This window comes from Diabrotica virgifera, chromosome 9, assembly GCF_917563875.1.
Source record: "Diabrotica virgifera virgifera chromosome 9, PGI_DIABVI_V3a".
Lineage (NCBI taxonomy): Eukaryota > Metazoa > Arthropoda > Insecta > Coleoptera > Chrysomelidae > Diabrotica > Diabrotica virgifera.
In genome coordinates, this window is record NC_065451.1 from 225,222,852 (window position 1) to 225,237,890 (window position 15,039).

Sequence of the window (15,039 nt, forward strand, 5' to 3'; positions counted from 1 at the left end):
TAATACGATGAAGACGAAAAGCCCTAGATACAAAGTTTATAGCCCTAGATACAAAAGCCATAGATACTTAAATTACGTTTTCCCAGGTAAATGGTAGAAGGGGATCTATTGAATGACCAGTAAGGTCTCTAGATTTGACTTCGTTAGAATTTTTTATGGGGACATTTGAAGAGCAAAGTGTATCAAAGTCGACAGAGACTGAGTAATGTAGAAGAGTCGAAGGAACGTTGGGAAAGAATTTACTGCCCGTCTTTCTCATTGTATCATTGCTAAGATATACCTAAATATAGCAATGTTTTTCAAGTCGTCTGTTTCTTTAATAATGAATTTATTCCACAGATTTGCATCATACTGTATATAGGTATATAACGTGTGTGATTAATTCTATTCATTACTGAGGTGCTTATATCATTGAATTTCAGACAATCAAATCAACTGTGCCAACACTTCAAAATTCGACAAATATGTATCTATATAAATCGTAAACCATACGAAAGATATCGATCAGATCGCTCGTCCTATCTGTTTTTCTATTGAAAAAATTCCCCTTTATCTTATCGCCATTAGTTCTTTGCCATTAGAAGCAAAAACTTTTTGAACATGGTGGCCAGGCCGAAAATCAGCTGCTATAGACTGTTAATAATTTTGAATAGGTTAATGTAGTGATTTTGAACTTTTTCTAATTTGTTGTTATGTGTTTTCAACACAGCAGTGATTTCGTCAAAGGGATTATTGTCGCATTATGGACCTTGGTAAATAAATTTTTTGTTTTGTCTGTTTTTTGATTGATTGATACCTATCTATATTTGTTTACTTTTTTATCGGTCAAAACTCGCTAATTTCAACCAAAATATTGTTCTAAAAGATTGTCTGCGATAAGGGAATATACCTAAATTCCATATTTAACTGGGTTTCTTAGCGGAAATCGCTCGTCAGTCTGTCGTATAAACAAAAATGATCATTTAGAGTAGATAGGAATAATCAGCACTAGAAAAATTTAAGATAATAATTTAGTAATACCTATAATTCGACAATAAATTCGCATTTTTGGTTGTGTGCATATAAGTTATCTCGACAGGCATAGTTCCAAGTCCAGATGTAGTTATAATTTACATTCTAATACTCCTGTCTCTCTCTCTCTCTAGTTCCATCCCCTTTGTGGAGTATTGGGCGCTTATGCGCTTCTTGGCCAAAATTGTAAGATTGCCGACTGTCCTGGTCAGCTTATCTTCCTTCTTGTTTATTCTGTAGATAAACTGTGTACTAGTGCCTTCGATTCTGCTTTACTTCTTGCTGTTTTTGACTTCACCCCATCTTAGGCCAATTTTTTCGTGTTCTCTCGTTTAGTTCTTTCCCAGCTGTTTTCTGGTCTTACTCTCTTTCTTTTCCCCTCTGGTTGGTGTTCAAGTGCTTGTCTTGTTATGCTTCTTTGATCTTTCCCCAAAGTATGGCCAATTCATTTTCATTCTTTACATTTTCTGTTTGCTTGGATCTTTCTCAGAGTTTTGTATTAGTTATTCTGTTAGGCTAGTATATTTTCAGGATTTTTCTTAAAGATTCGTTTAAAATTTTTTTGAATAGGTTCCATCTGTTCCCTGTTCGAGCGTTAGTTACCTCATTATTTATCTCATTATTTATCATAATAACAAATAGGGTAGGGCATAGTACACAACCCTGTTTGATTCCACTTTCTCTGGCTATTTCTTCTGCTACTTCACCTGAGTGTTGCAATTTGACTTTGTATAATTCGTAGAAGAGTTTAATAAAGTTTATGAATTTTAGTGGTATCCCATATTTATAATCTTAGGATTTTCCACATCTGTACCCTACACATAGTCGAAGTCCTTTTCAAAGTAAATAAAACTCGCATCTATATATATGCTTCATTCATTTGTTTGTTTCAGGATAATTCTAATCGGACAAATGTGGTCAATGGTGGAGCGTTTGGTACAGAAGCTTGCTTGGTTGCTTCTTAATTTTTGCATCTTCTTAGTTCCGGCTTCCATCTTTCTAATATATTTTGGTCAACACATTGGATGTGGCGCTTAGTAGTATTATTGCACCTACTCAGGTCTCCTTTTTTGGGTATTTTTATTATCAACTCCTCCTTCCACTCCTTTGGAAATTCTTCGTCAGTCCATATTTACTTCAAAAGTTAAAGAAAGAAAAAAAAAGTACATATTTTCAATTTCTCTAATATTCACGTCTAGCTCCGGTGATTCCACTTCGTCTTCTATGACTTGGCATGTATGGCTTCATGTTTGGCATATATTTCTTTGAAATATTCCTGCCATCTTTGTATTATTTGTTTCTCATTTTTCATTATGTTTCCTTGTTTATCCTTTACTTCTCGTATATCTCTTTTGCTTTTCCCGTTAGGTTTCGAATGATTGTATATTCTGTTCGTATGTCGTTCTCTTGCGTTACTTTCTCTGATATATTTAGCATCTCATTTATATAGTTTGTTTTATCTTTTCTGGCTTGTTTTTTCTTCTGCGTTTTTTGCCTTGTACTTCCTTTCAACTGTCCTCTCTTCTTCTGATCCTTCCTTTTGTAGGATTTCTTCTTTGATTTTTTCCCTTCTTCTATCAGTTGTAGAGTAGCTATCTTTAGTTATCCATTTTTTATTTTCTCTTCTTTTCAATCCGATTGTTTCTTTTGTTGTATTTATCATTACTTCTTTAAAATGCTTCCATGCTTTTTCGACTGACTCTCCAGTTTGTTGTGATACAGTTCGGTTAATTTCCAGTTTCCCAGTGAATTTATTTCTTATACTTTCTTGTTTTAAGGTATCGACGTTGTATCTGTTACTTCTATTTGTTTTTTGGTTTTTATCTCTGGCTAATTTCATTCTTAGTTTCGCTCTGACTCGCATGTGGTCTGACCCCACCTCAACACTAACCCCTGAGATCTTGTAACGAGATTCTCCATTTATATTATTGTTATGTGGTCTATTTGGCTCTTGTACTTACATCCTGATGATTTCCTTATGTTCTTAGATATCCGCTGTGTAATCTCGATTTTGAGGTATCCAATCTATTTGGTATCACATCTTTACCTGCGTCTTTTACTGTAGGTTTCTATTCTTCAGCTTTTATGAGTTCCTGCGTATCCGTATTATTTTTTTTTGTTTTACCACTACATTTGTGGTTATCTGTTCGAGTTATAGGTCTTTTGAAAAACAACGAAAATAATATTAGTATATCTATTTATACATTCATAATAATAAAAAATAGATAGCATAAAAACAAAATCATCTTAATAAAATCTTTCCAGCTAGTAACAAAAAGCGCAGACAAAGAAACAGATTTCCTAACATAATTTAGTAATTATTGACAATATTTATTAGAACTTGTAGATATCGAATCAAAACAAACAATATCAGTTTGACGATCATTTCCTTTATTAATATGTTTGTGTTAATTACAGATCCAAACATGTTTTCACGTCATGTTTGTTTTGTGTGGGTACTATAGTTGCCGCTTCAAACCCAACCAGCCTTTGCTAGTCATTTTCTATATTACATATTTTTACAGTAAGTATTTTATTTATTTGTTTACTATAAATAATATTATATACAGTGCGTGTTTAACATAATCTTCTTTAAGTGCCATCTCCGCGACGGAGGTCGGCTATCATCATAGCTATTCAGACTTTAGAGACGGCTGCTCTGAAAAGTTCATTTGATGTACATCCATACCATCTTCCTATGCTTCTTTTTTCTTGAATCTTTTCCTACATGATCAATTGGGGCAAGTTGTATCTCTCTCCATGGGTAATATGTCCGAGATATTCTAATTTTCTGGTTTTGATTGTGTTTAAGATTTCCTTTTCTTTATTCATCTTTCTCAGATCCTCTTTGTTTGTGACATGTTCTGTCAACGATATTTTCAGAATTCTTCTGTACACCCATAGCTCGAATGATTCTAGTTTTTTCATTGACGCCGCATTCAAGGTCCAAGCTTCCATTCCATAAAAAAAGTCGAGAAAACGTAGCACCTAGCCAACCTAACTCATAGCTCCAACTTCCTACTCGTTCGACATTGGATCCGTTTATAAGGAGATTCTCGTTATTTCTTTAAGTTTTCGATATTCTCATAAACTTTGTCTTCTTGACGTTCATCGTTAGACCGTATTCTTGTCCAAACTCCGCTATTCTGGTCATCAGCCTCTGAAGATCCCCGATATTTTCAGCTAAGATGACAGTGTCATCCGCAAATCTAATGTTGTTAATGGGAAAACATCATTTACCTTTATTCTAGTAGTTTCGCCCTCAAGAGCTTTTTTCAAGATCTCTTCCGAGTAGGCTTCTTCTTCTTAAAGTTCCCTCTCCTATCGGAGGTTGGATATCATAATGGCTATGGTCACTTTGTTGGCTGCTGCTCTGAACAGTTGTAATGAACTACAGTTAAACCATTCTCTAAGGTTTCTCAGCCAGGAGATGCGTCTTCTTCCTATGCTTCTTCTTCCTTGGATCCTTCCTTGCATAATAATTCTCATCAACTCGTATTTTTCTCCTCTGATAATGTGACCCAAATATTCCAGTTTTCTAGTTTTTATACTCTTCATAATTTATAACTCCTTATTTAAACGTCGTAACACTTCATTGGTAATCTTCATTGGTCTACATTGGTAATCCTTTGAACCCACTGAATTTTCAATATTCTTCTGTAACACCACATTTCGAACGCTTCTATTCTTCTTATGTGTTGTCTCTTCAATGCCCAAGCTTCCATTTCGTATAGCAATATAGAAAATATGTAGCATCTTAGAGCCCTCAATCTGAGAGACAACTGAAGGTCTTTGTTTGTAAGCAGTGTCTTCGTTTTTATAAATGCTTGCCTTGCAGTTTCAATTCGGACTTTAATTTTTTTGCTTTGGTCGTTTTTGTCATCGACCCAGGTTCCCAGATATTTGTATGTCTTTACTTTTTCTTTTTGGGTTTGCTCTATCATTATTAATCATTAACCTTTCATTTCCATGTTCTGTTTTTGAGACGATCATAAATTTAGTTTTTTTCTTGTTTATTTTTAGTCCGTATCGAATGCAATAATCGTTAATTCTATTTAGCAATTCTTGTAGCGATTCCAGGGTGTCTGCCATTATAACGGCGTCATCAGCGAATCTTATGTTATTTACTATTCTTCCGTTTATAGAGATTCCATCACTTAGCTCCGCTTTCGCTTTCTGAAATATGGCTTCAATGTATAGGTTAAACAGTAGCGGCGATAGAACACAACCCTGTCTTACCCCTCTCTTTATATCAATATTCTCGGATTCTTGTTGTTCTATCTTTATATTGGCCTTTTGATTCCAATACAGATTTATGATAATTCGTAAATCTCGTCTGTCTATATCTCTGTTTTTCAATAATTATATTAGCTTTTTATGTCGGACCCTGTCGAACGCTTTTTCGAAGTCGATTAAATAGGAATAAATATCCAGGTTCATATCTAAGCATCTTTGAGAGAGAACATTAAACGCAAACAATGCCTCTCTTGTTCCAAGTCCTTTGCGGAACCCAAATTGGGTATCATCCATATCATATTCTAACTTTCTGTATAATCTTCCGAGTAGGCATTAAAAAATAATTGGGGACAACACGCATCCCTGTCTCACCCCTGATTTCAATTTCCTCTGACTTGTTAGCACGTACTTTTGGTCGTTGCCTATGGTATAAATTCGATATAATTCTGAGGTCATTGTAGCCCATCTTCTTTGATTCCAGGACATGCATTAATTGTTCATGTCGTATTTTGTCGAATGCTTTATTATAGTCAATAAAACACGCATATAATTCTTGATTTCATTAGATATCGCAAATCAGTTTGGCTCATTTTGTCTGCAGATATATGTTTGTGGAATCCCTTTTGTGGGACTGGGTATATGACATTTCTCAAGCATTAAATCACATTCATGGTAAATCGTTGATATACATATAGGAATATCCTTTCGATGTGCCCCCTGTCCCAAATATCTTATTCAGTATTTATTCAGTTAACTTTTTATACAGTTCTTTTCCACTGGCCTTCTATTCTCACAGCCCCTCATATTGCTTTTTGCATTTTCCTCTCCCATCTTTCTAATATGTAGGGTCTGTGTCTGACTTTTTCAGCACCCATGGTTAGCATGCGTAGGTATGTTACTATATGGGTCTGATAACTATCATGTAAATTCTGATTTTTGTTTTTCTGGAGACATTTTATTCATTTCCGTAATGCTCCATACTTTTTATTCCCTTTAGATATTCTTGCCTTTATCTCCTGCTCCTCATGACCATTTTCATCTGTTTTAGCTCCCAGGTAATTATTACTTTGGTTCTTTTGAACGAGTATGTTTTTTCCATCGATTTGTAATGATGTTATATTCTTTTTCTCATTGGATCCCTCCCATTATCATATACTTCGTCTTCTCTTCATTTATTTTGAGTCCAAATTTTTTTGGCTTCTTTAATATGTTTTTCATTAACTTTTGTAGTTCTTTATTGATTGTTGCTAATAGTGTCAAGTCATCTGCAAATGCTATCCATGGCCGTTTTTAAATATCGTTTCTTAGATAGCCTTTCCTGATTATTCCTTCCAATGTCAGATTGAATGCAGTCGTTGATAGTAGGTCTCATTGTTATAACCCTTCCTTGGTTTTAAACTTTTTGGATGTATGCCCTTTCGATGCTATTTCGTTTGTTGTGTTTTCCATCGTCATCTTTACCATCCTGACAATTTTACTTGGTATCCCCAATTCAGTTCGTACATCTGCTGTCTGTTTACTATATCGTAGGCCTTCTTAAAGTCGATGAACAAAGCTTATACTACTGTTTTATGTTCGTATAATTTATTTGAGATATGCATTTTTTTGTGTCAGAGACAGGTGTAAAGAGCTGAGGGAGACCTATGTCCAGCAGTGGACGCGTACGGGTTGATGATGATGATGATGATGATGTATTTTTTTAGATTATGATAAATGTGGTCATGTGTACCTCGACGAAGATACAAGCATAAACCATTTCCACAATGATTCAAGACTGATAGATTTAGATACAGATCCAAAGCCAGATGAAGATGATCTCTATAGAATACTTTATACAGTTTTAGAAAAAGGAAACTTTCCCGCACAATCCTCAACTTTCCTAAGGACACAATTCTATCTAGTTTTATATATATTCATTGACGGATTTTGGATGATTAGTACTTTCATACTTTTTGGTAAGTATCATCATCATTCTCTGTGCCATTATCACTATGCGGGGTCGGCTTCCCTAATTGCCTTTCTCCATGCGTTTCTATCTTGGCCATATCAACATTAATCTCCTTTACCGACATGTCCTGCCTAATCGTCTCTAACGCGTTTGCTTTGGTCTTCCTCTCCAACTCCTTCCAGGAATCTGCACTTCAGCAATTCTTCGTATTGGGTGATTAACGTCTCGTCGTTGAACATGACCAAACCATCTCAACCTATGCTCTCTCATTTTGACATCAATTGGTACCATCCCTAGACTTCCCGTAATGTACTCATTCCTAATGTTATCCTCTTTTGCTACTCCACTCATCCATCTAAGCATTCTCATTTCTGCCACATAAATTCGTTGTTCCTCTTTCCTTTTAATTGCCCAACATTCGGTTCCGTACATCTTAGCCGGTCGTATGGCTGTTTTATAGAATTTTCCTTTAAGCTTCATTGAAATTTTTCTGTCAAACAATAGGTACACCACTCGCTTCCATTGCATCTATCCAGCCCTAACTCTACTGCATGAATCTCCATCTATTTTTCCAATTCTCAGTAATTCCGATCCTACGTACTTAAAACTATTGCTTTTCATAATCATTTTACCATCCAAAGATATCATGTTATTTGTAGTAACTCCATCTTTAAATGAACATTCCAAATACTCAGTTTTTGTCCTACTAAGTTTTAAACCTTTTTTTCTCCAGAGCTTTTCTCCACTGTTCTGGTTTTTGTTATAAGTCTCTTTCACTATTTCCTATTAACACTACATTATCAGCATAAATTAAGCACCATGAAATGTTATACCCTGAATATCTGGTCCAAAACTAATAGGAATAAAAATAACGATTCAGAACCGAGCCTTAGTGCAAACCTACTTTTACATGAAACTTATCGGTCTCTCCCACACCTCTCCTAAGTTGTTACTCATACATATCTCTCACAATATTTACATATTCACTGGTGACACCTTTCTTATTGACTGCCCACCACAGAAACCCTCGAGGAACTCTATCATATGCTATCTCCATATCAGTAAATACCATATGGTAATACTAAGGCGTTTATGTTCCTCTCTGAATAAACTGAAATATAAAATGCCTCTTAATTTCGTTTTATAGCCAATTACTTTAAATAATAATAATTTTTTGTAGCTGGCATCTGTTTTAACGTAAAAAAAGCTTTATCCTTGTTTTTCTATGGACCATGGTTGGTAATTTGCGGGTTCCACGTAGTTCTAGACATTATCGCAGCCGTTCATTATGGTTTGGATATGTTACAGATAAAAGTAAGTACAAATACAGCATTACATTCCAGTTGACCACTCTTTTGGTATAACGGACTCTTGTACATTGTTTCCGTGAAGGTCCATGCTTCCATTCCATAGAACAAAATGCTGAACACATAGCAGCGTAATAAGCGTATTCTTGGCGTAATTTTTAGCTCCCTGTTGGTTAGTACCTTTTGCATTTTCCTAAATGGTATTCTCGCTTGCTTTATTCTGCGTTTGATTTCCTGTGATAAGTCCCATTTTTTCATTCACCCAGAAGCCTAAATACTTGTATGCTTGTATTCTCTGCACCATGTCTCCATTTATTCTGCCAAGTTATTAGCTATATTTTTGTTTTTGCTGATGCCCATCCATTGGGTTTTCTTTATGTTTATTTTCAAACCCATTTGTTGGCTATGGACCGTCACTAAATTTAGGAATGCCTGCAAATCATCCCTCTCCGTTGCTAGTAGAACTGTATCATCAGCGTATATCAGATTGTTGATGACTATTCCATTGGCAAGTATAGGTCCTACTCTCTGTTCTGTCTTCTGTCTTCTACTGCTTCTCTGAATATCTTTTCTGCATACAAATTAAACAGGCCAAAGAATCCTGGCTCGAGAATTCATGTAAAGAAATAGAAGACCTCCAAAAAAAGCATGACAGTTTCAACCTCCACAAGAAACTTAAATATACCTCCGGAATTAGAAAACAGAAAAATGCTCACGTACTTAAAACCGCAGACGGAAAAATTTGTGATCACGAACAACAGTGCAAAGAATGGGAGAGACACATCAGTGACTGTTTTGACGATGTTTCTCGAGAAAATGCTCCAAATACTACCTGTGACAACCAATTAGACAGAGGTCCCAGTATACTGAAGTCAGAAGTCATAAAAGCAATACAACAAGCCAAAAACAATAAAGCACCTGGACCAGATCAAATCCCTGTTGAGCTACTTAAACTTTTGGATGAGGAAAACATTACCTACTTGACTACTTTCTTTAACAAAATTTACAACGAAGGAAAAATACCAGATGATTGGTTGGAGTCACTGTTTATAACATTACCAAAGAAAAGCAGGCCCACCAAATGCAGCGATTTTAGACTAATCAGTTTGATGAGTCACACACTTAAGATACTTTTATGTATTATACAAAACCGAGTATTCCTTCTGTGCGAAACTAGAATGGGTAATAAGCAATTTGGATTTAGAAATGGTCTAGGAACTAGAGAAGCACTATTTTGTATGCGCGTTCTATTACAAAAAAGTTGTGAATTCCGAAAGAACGTTTATGTTTGTTTCATCGACTTCGAGAAGGCATTCGACCGAGTACAACATGATACACTTTTCGATTGCCTGCAGGCAGCAGGACTTGACCACTACGATATAAGACTGCTGAAATACTTATATTACAATCAAGTAGCCTCTATTCAAATTGGAGACAGTCGTACTGAAAAACTGCCGATAAAACGTGGAGTACGACAAGGTTGTGTTTTATCACCCACCCTTTTTAATCTGTACTCTGAAGAAATCTTTAGGGAGGCTTTGGATGACAGACAAGAGGGAGTAAGGCTAGGCGGAGAAGTAATCAACAATATTAGATACGCTGACGATACAGCCATTCTTGCTGAAAATTTACAAGATCTTCAGACACTACTAAATCTAGTCAGTGAAGCAAGCTATCGGAGAGGCCTTAAAATCAACATTTCAAAAACAAAGTGGATGGCTGATGGATTCGACCGTTACTTGATGGAAGTTCATTTTATCTAACAATAAAACACTGAAAACCTTTGTTTTCTATACTTCCACAAAATTTATTATAACTAAGTGACTACAGCTGTTTCGGCGAAGTGCCTTTCTCAAGTGATATAGTTTACGATGTGTTTGCCTTTTTAAGTCTTCAACTGAAGAGGTTGAGGAGTGGGGAGCTGTTTGTCTCGAGTTGGTCATTCAGAATTATATCTGTATTTTTCAGTTTATTAATTTCCATAGATTCTAAAAAAGATAGCTTAAGGCCTTTATTTTGAATATGTAGAATTTGAAACTCTTCATTGAAAGAATGATTATGATCTAGAAGGTGAAGTGCGTATGTAGAACTGTCTGTTTTTCTATTGTTGAATGCCCTTTTGTGTTCTGCTATCCGTTTGTCAAAAAGTTCTGCCAGTTTGACCGATGTACGTTTTCGGACAGTCACCACAAGTTAGTTTGTACACACCACTCTGTAGTTGCTTTCTATTGAAACAGCTGTAGTCACTTAGTTATAATAAATTTTGTGGAAGTATAGAAAACAAAGGTTTTCAGTGTTTTATTGTTAGATAAAGTGGATGGCAGTTGGAAAGATTAATATAGATCAAGGTCAGCTTTCTCTTGATGGAGAGGAGTTAGAACGGGTAAATCATTTCAAGTACCTTGGCAGCTGGTTAAATGTAAATTGTGACTCTGATGAAGAGATAATAACTAGGATCGAAATATCACGGAAGGCTTTTATGACCTGGAAACCAGTTTTATGTAATAGAAACCTGTCGATGAATATTCGAAAGAAGGTGCTGAAATGTTATGTGTGGTCTATCCTATTGTATGGTTGTGAAACATGGACGTTAAAAACCACAATGCTAAACAAAATAGAAGCATTCGAATTGTGGTGCTATCGACGAATCCTAAAGATATCGTGGGTTTCGCACACTTCCAATGAAGATGTTCTTCAAATGATGAATTCGGAACGTCTGCTCATAAGCATCATAAAGAGGAGAAAAACAGAATACTTCGGTCATATAATTAGAGGACCTAAATACCATCTGCTTCGCCTTATAATATAATACAAGGAAAAGTGGAGGGAAAGAGATGGATTGGTCGAAAGAAACTTTCATGGCTGCGTAATATTAGACAATGGTGTGGCTGCACAGTAGAAGAATTATTTCGCGCAGCAGCCGATAGAGAGAGATTTCAGGAAATTGTAAACATGATGACGGCCAAGTCTGAATACAGACACGGCCTAAAGAAGAAGAAGATACAAATTGATGGTAATTCTGATGTCAGCTATTTGGATTCCAGTACAAATTGGCTATTATCTGAATACCTCGTCTATCCAGGCCTATCTCTTAATAAAACTACCCGATATTAAAGAACTTTTTCCTGATACTTAAGCAGCTCATTCGTGGACACTTATCGGCTTAAAATCTGTAATCAAGTGCTTGAAATTGCTATTGGCTATAAAGGCTGTCCCAAATTCGTGTCTCGTTCGGTGGCAACTGGTAACTACCTATAAATCATGATCTTTTTTATTTTGCCATGGCCTGTCCATCTCCATCATACTTCTTGTATGGCAGTAATGTGAGCGTTATATTGTGCTAATATAGGGGATATTGTGGGGAAAAGATACTTTTTTATATATTTTTTTCTTTTAGAACTATACGAGTTGGTTGAAATTTATAGGAATTGAAAATTACAGGGACTTCTCCAAATTTAATAAATATGATAGTGCCGATTATGTACCACACATCAGTTCCATAGTTATGGTGATGTTCTTTTCCAGATTTTTATTGTGCTGGTTATTGAACATCATGAATTTTTTTACCATTACCACAAATTGTGCCTTGGCCTATAAAGACACATCTAATATCAGAAGGTCGAAAGAAACTGGTAAGTTAAAAAAGTCTTTCTTTCACGGATAAATTTTGTATAAGTTTTAGGGTTTTGACGAATTCCAGTGAACGGTAGTTCTCGCCAGTGGCACACATCCCCTACATGCAACACTATACTGTTATGATTTACTTTTTATTACTTTTATATCAATTAGTCTTTATTTGATTACTCCAATTAATTATTTAATCAATTATCCAATTGTCACAAATCATACAAAAACATTAAGAAAAAATCTCAGGGTGCCTTTTTATAATAAAAAAAAATATCTAAATTATCTTATGTTATACTTATCTTCTCTCGTGGTTTCAGTATCTCTTAGTTGGTTCTAATCGGGAAAAAATATTAGGAAAAGGAATTAAATAGAAATATAAAATAAGCATACAGAATTGTCTTTTATTATCAAAATCAATATAGTTCAGGGCGGATCTGTTTTGAGATGGACGTTGAGAGGTGACTCAAATTTTTTTGCAGAAATTGCTTGAAAATAAATCAAATAATAATATTTGAGTTATCCTCCCTCTCAAAAAGGTCCGGAACATTGTTTAAATAATCAAAATGTCAAGAATTAAAGGAAAAATTCGATTTTTTTCTTGGTTTTTTGATTATAACTTTAAAAGTATTCATTTTCGAGAAAAGTTGTACTAACATAATAGTTGCGTAATTCAATTTACTATAATATAGATTTGGTTAAAAATTTAAAAAATAGTCACCCTAGTTGCAAAATAGCAATAATTGCGAAAAAAACATACAAAAACAAGTATTCGCATTTTACGTTTTTCAACCATTTATGCTACACTTAGGACCTTCATATTTCACCCAGAAAAACTTTATGATATAGTAAAACAATACTGTAAATTTCATTAAGATTGGTTCAATAAATTTTGCAAAATAAATTTTGCAATACAGCTTTCGCAAAAAAAAATCATTTTTTCAAAATGTTACAGGACTGAAAATAAAGCAGATAGCAAGTTGAATTTTTTTTTGCTTGTAGAAGTGTACTGTACCTTTCATTTGGAATTTTCAAAATTAAAATCGATTAATTACCACGGCGTCAGAAAATTTTTGAAATAAACAATAATTTTTGGTGCTACGCGGTGTTCGATTCACACAGGTTGATTTCCACCAAAATTTCTTCCAATCTTTATCTATTAATATATTATTTTCTTACTCTATATTTTGTTGTATTTTAATTTTTTAATTCCACAAAAATCAAACTAATTTTATTATTGTTTGTGAAATATTGCTTAAACAATTGCATATGTTTAAAAATAATAAACTTTTATTATTTAAGTTAAAATATATGAACAAAGAAAGTTTTTGCTAATAAAAGTGTTATTTCAAAGGATAGAGTATGTGTTTTTATTTTGCAATAAACAAATTTATTTATTTATATCGAAATGTCATAAAAATTAAAATGTATCAATCATTATCAAAGGTCATTGGAATGCCCAATCAAAGCAACCTATCCGCTGTCCTGCGCGTAGCACCAATAATTAATGTTTATTTAAAAAAATTCCTGACGCCGTGGTGTTAAGCGATTTTAATTTTGCAAAATTGCAAATGAAAGGTACAGTACACTTCTATATGCAAAAAAAATTTCAACTTGCTATCTGCTTTATTTTCAGTCCTGTAACATTTTGAAAAAATGAATTTTTTTTACGAAAGCTGGATTGCAAAATTTATTTTGCAAAATCTATTGAACCGATCTTAATGAAATTTACAGTATTGTTTTAATGTATCATAAATTTTTTCAGGGTGAGATATGAAGGTCCTAAGTGTAGCATAAGTGGTTGAAAAACGTAAAATGCGAATACTTGTTTTTGTATGTTTTTTCACAATTATTGCTATTTTGCAACAAGGGTGACTATTTCTTAAATTTTTAACCAATTCTATATTGTAGGAAATTTAATTATGCAACTTTTATGTTAGTACAACTTTTCTCGAAAATGAATACTTTTAAAGTTATAATCAAAAAACCAAGAAAAAATCGAATTTTTCCTTAATTTTTTGACTAATTAAACAATGTTCCGGACCTTTTTGAGAGGGAGGATAACTGAAATATTATTAGTTGATTTATTTTCAAGCAATTTCTGCAAAAAAATTTGAGTCATCTCTCAACGTCCAAATGTACTAATATTTTTACAGATGCGCCCTGGTCTAATACTCTAAAATCGATCAAATTAAAACCTGTGGACACAGCTGTCCGAATGAAATTTTTACCACTTAAATTTATTCTAGTTCAAATAACAATTTTTCGGTTTGTTCCCGATGACTTTGATAAAACAAGCTAAACAAACAAATTTAGGTATTCGAAAAATTACTTATACTTCCTATTTAAGTTTTGAAATATTGGAATCTTAATTCATATGCTTTTACTCAAAATTTTAGTTTCCGAACATAAAAATATCTTTCACATAAATTGACTGACCTTTTGCTTCACTCACTCTGACGTCTTCTCTTGACCCAAAACAGTTCTCCCTTGTTGACTATGTTAGGCTACCCATCAAAGCCCTCTCCGTTCTCAAGTTTCAATCTAGCAGCACACCAGCACCAATTCTCCAACAAAAAACAAACAACTCCAAAAGTTCTCTCCTCTCCTTCTCACAATAATACAGAATCAAAGAGGTATTTCGCCTCAATTTGATCTGTCTCTCGTTCCACTTTTCAGCTCTATTCTCCACTATCAAACAACCACTGGTACTTGCTTTCTAACTATCCACGAAAACGTTGACTGCTCTTCAGCAATGCCAATCACATAATAATCTTTTCTTTTTCAAACTGTCTCAACTTTCAAGCTTCTCTTTCCCCATTCCAAATTCCCTAGCCAATCAGAAACATTTATCTCTCCACCTTCCTCTCTTTTCATTCGAAAACAAACAGTCATTCTTTCAAAAATATTCCT

At 34.3% G+C, this 15,039-nt stretch overlaps 1 protein-coding gene across 3 annotated transcripts in view; it reads left to right on the forward strand.

The window, feature by feature from the left end:
• Positions 1–473: 473 nt before the first annotated feature.
• LOC126890889 (uncharacterized) overlaps positions 474–15,039 on the forward strand; it is a 43,164-nt gene continuing 28,598 nt past the window's right edge. Inside the window, exons 1-5 of one of the 3 annotated variants that reach the window (XM_050660044.1) lie at positions 474–752; positions 3,430–3,535; positions 6,951–7,202; positions 8,376–8,509; positions 11,900–12,134. In XM_050660044.1, coding sequence (XP_050516001.1) covers positions 693–752; positions 3,430–3,535; positions 6,951–7,202; positions 8,376–8,509; positions 11,900–12,134 — 787 coding nt within the window. In that variant the 5' untranslated portion in view covers positions 474–692. The remainder of the gene's footprint in view (positions 753–3,429; positions 3,536–6,950; positions 7,203–8,375; positions 8,510–11,899; positions 12,135–15,039) is intronic. The other 2 variants (XM_050660046.1, XM_050660045.1) reach the window with 2 other exon arrangements.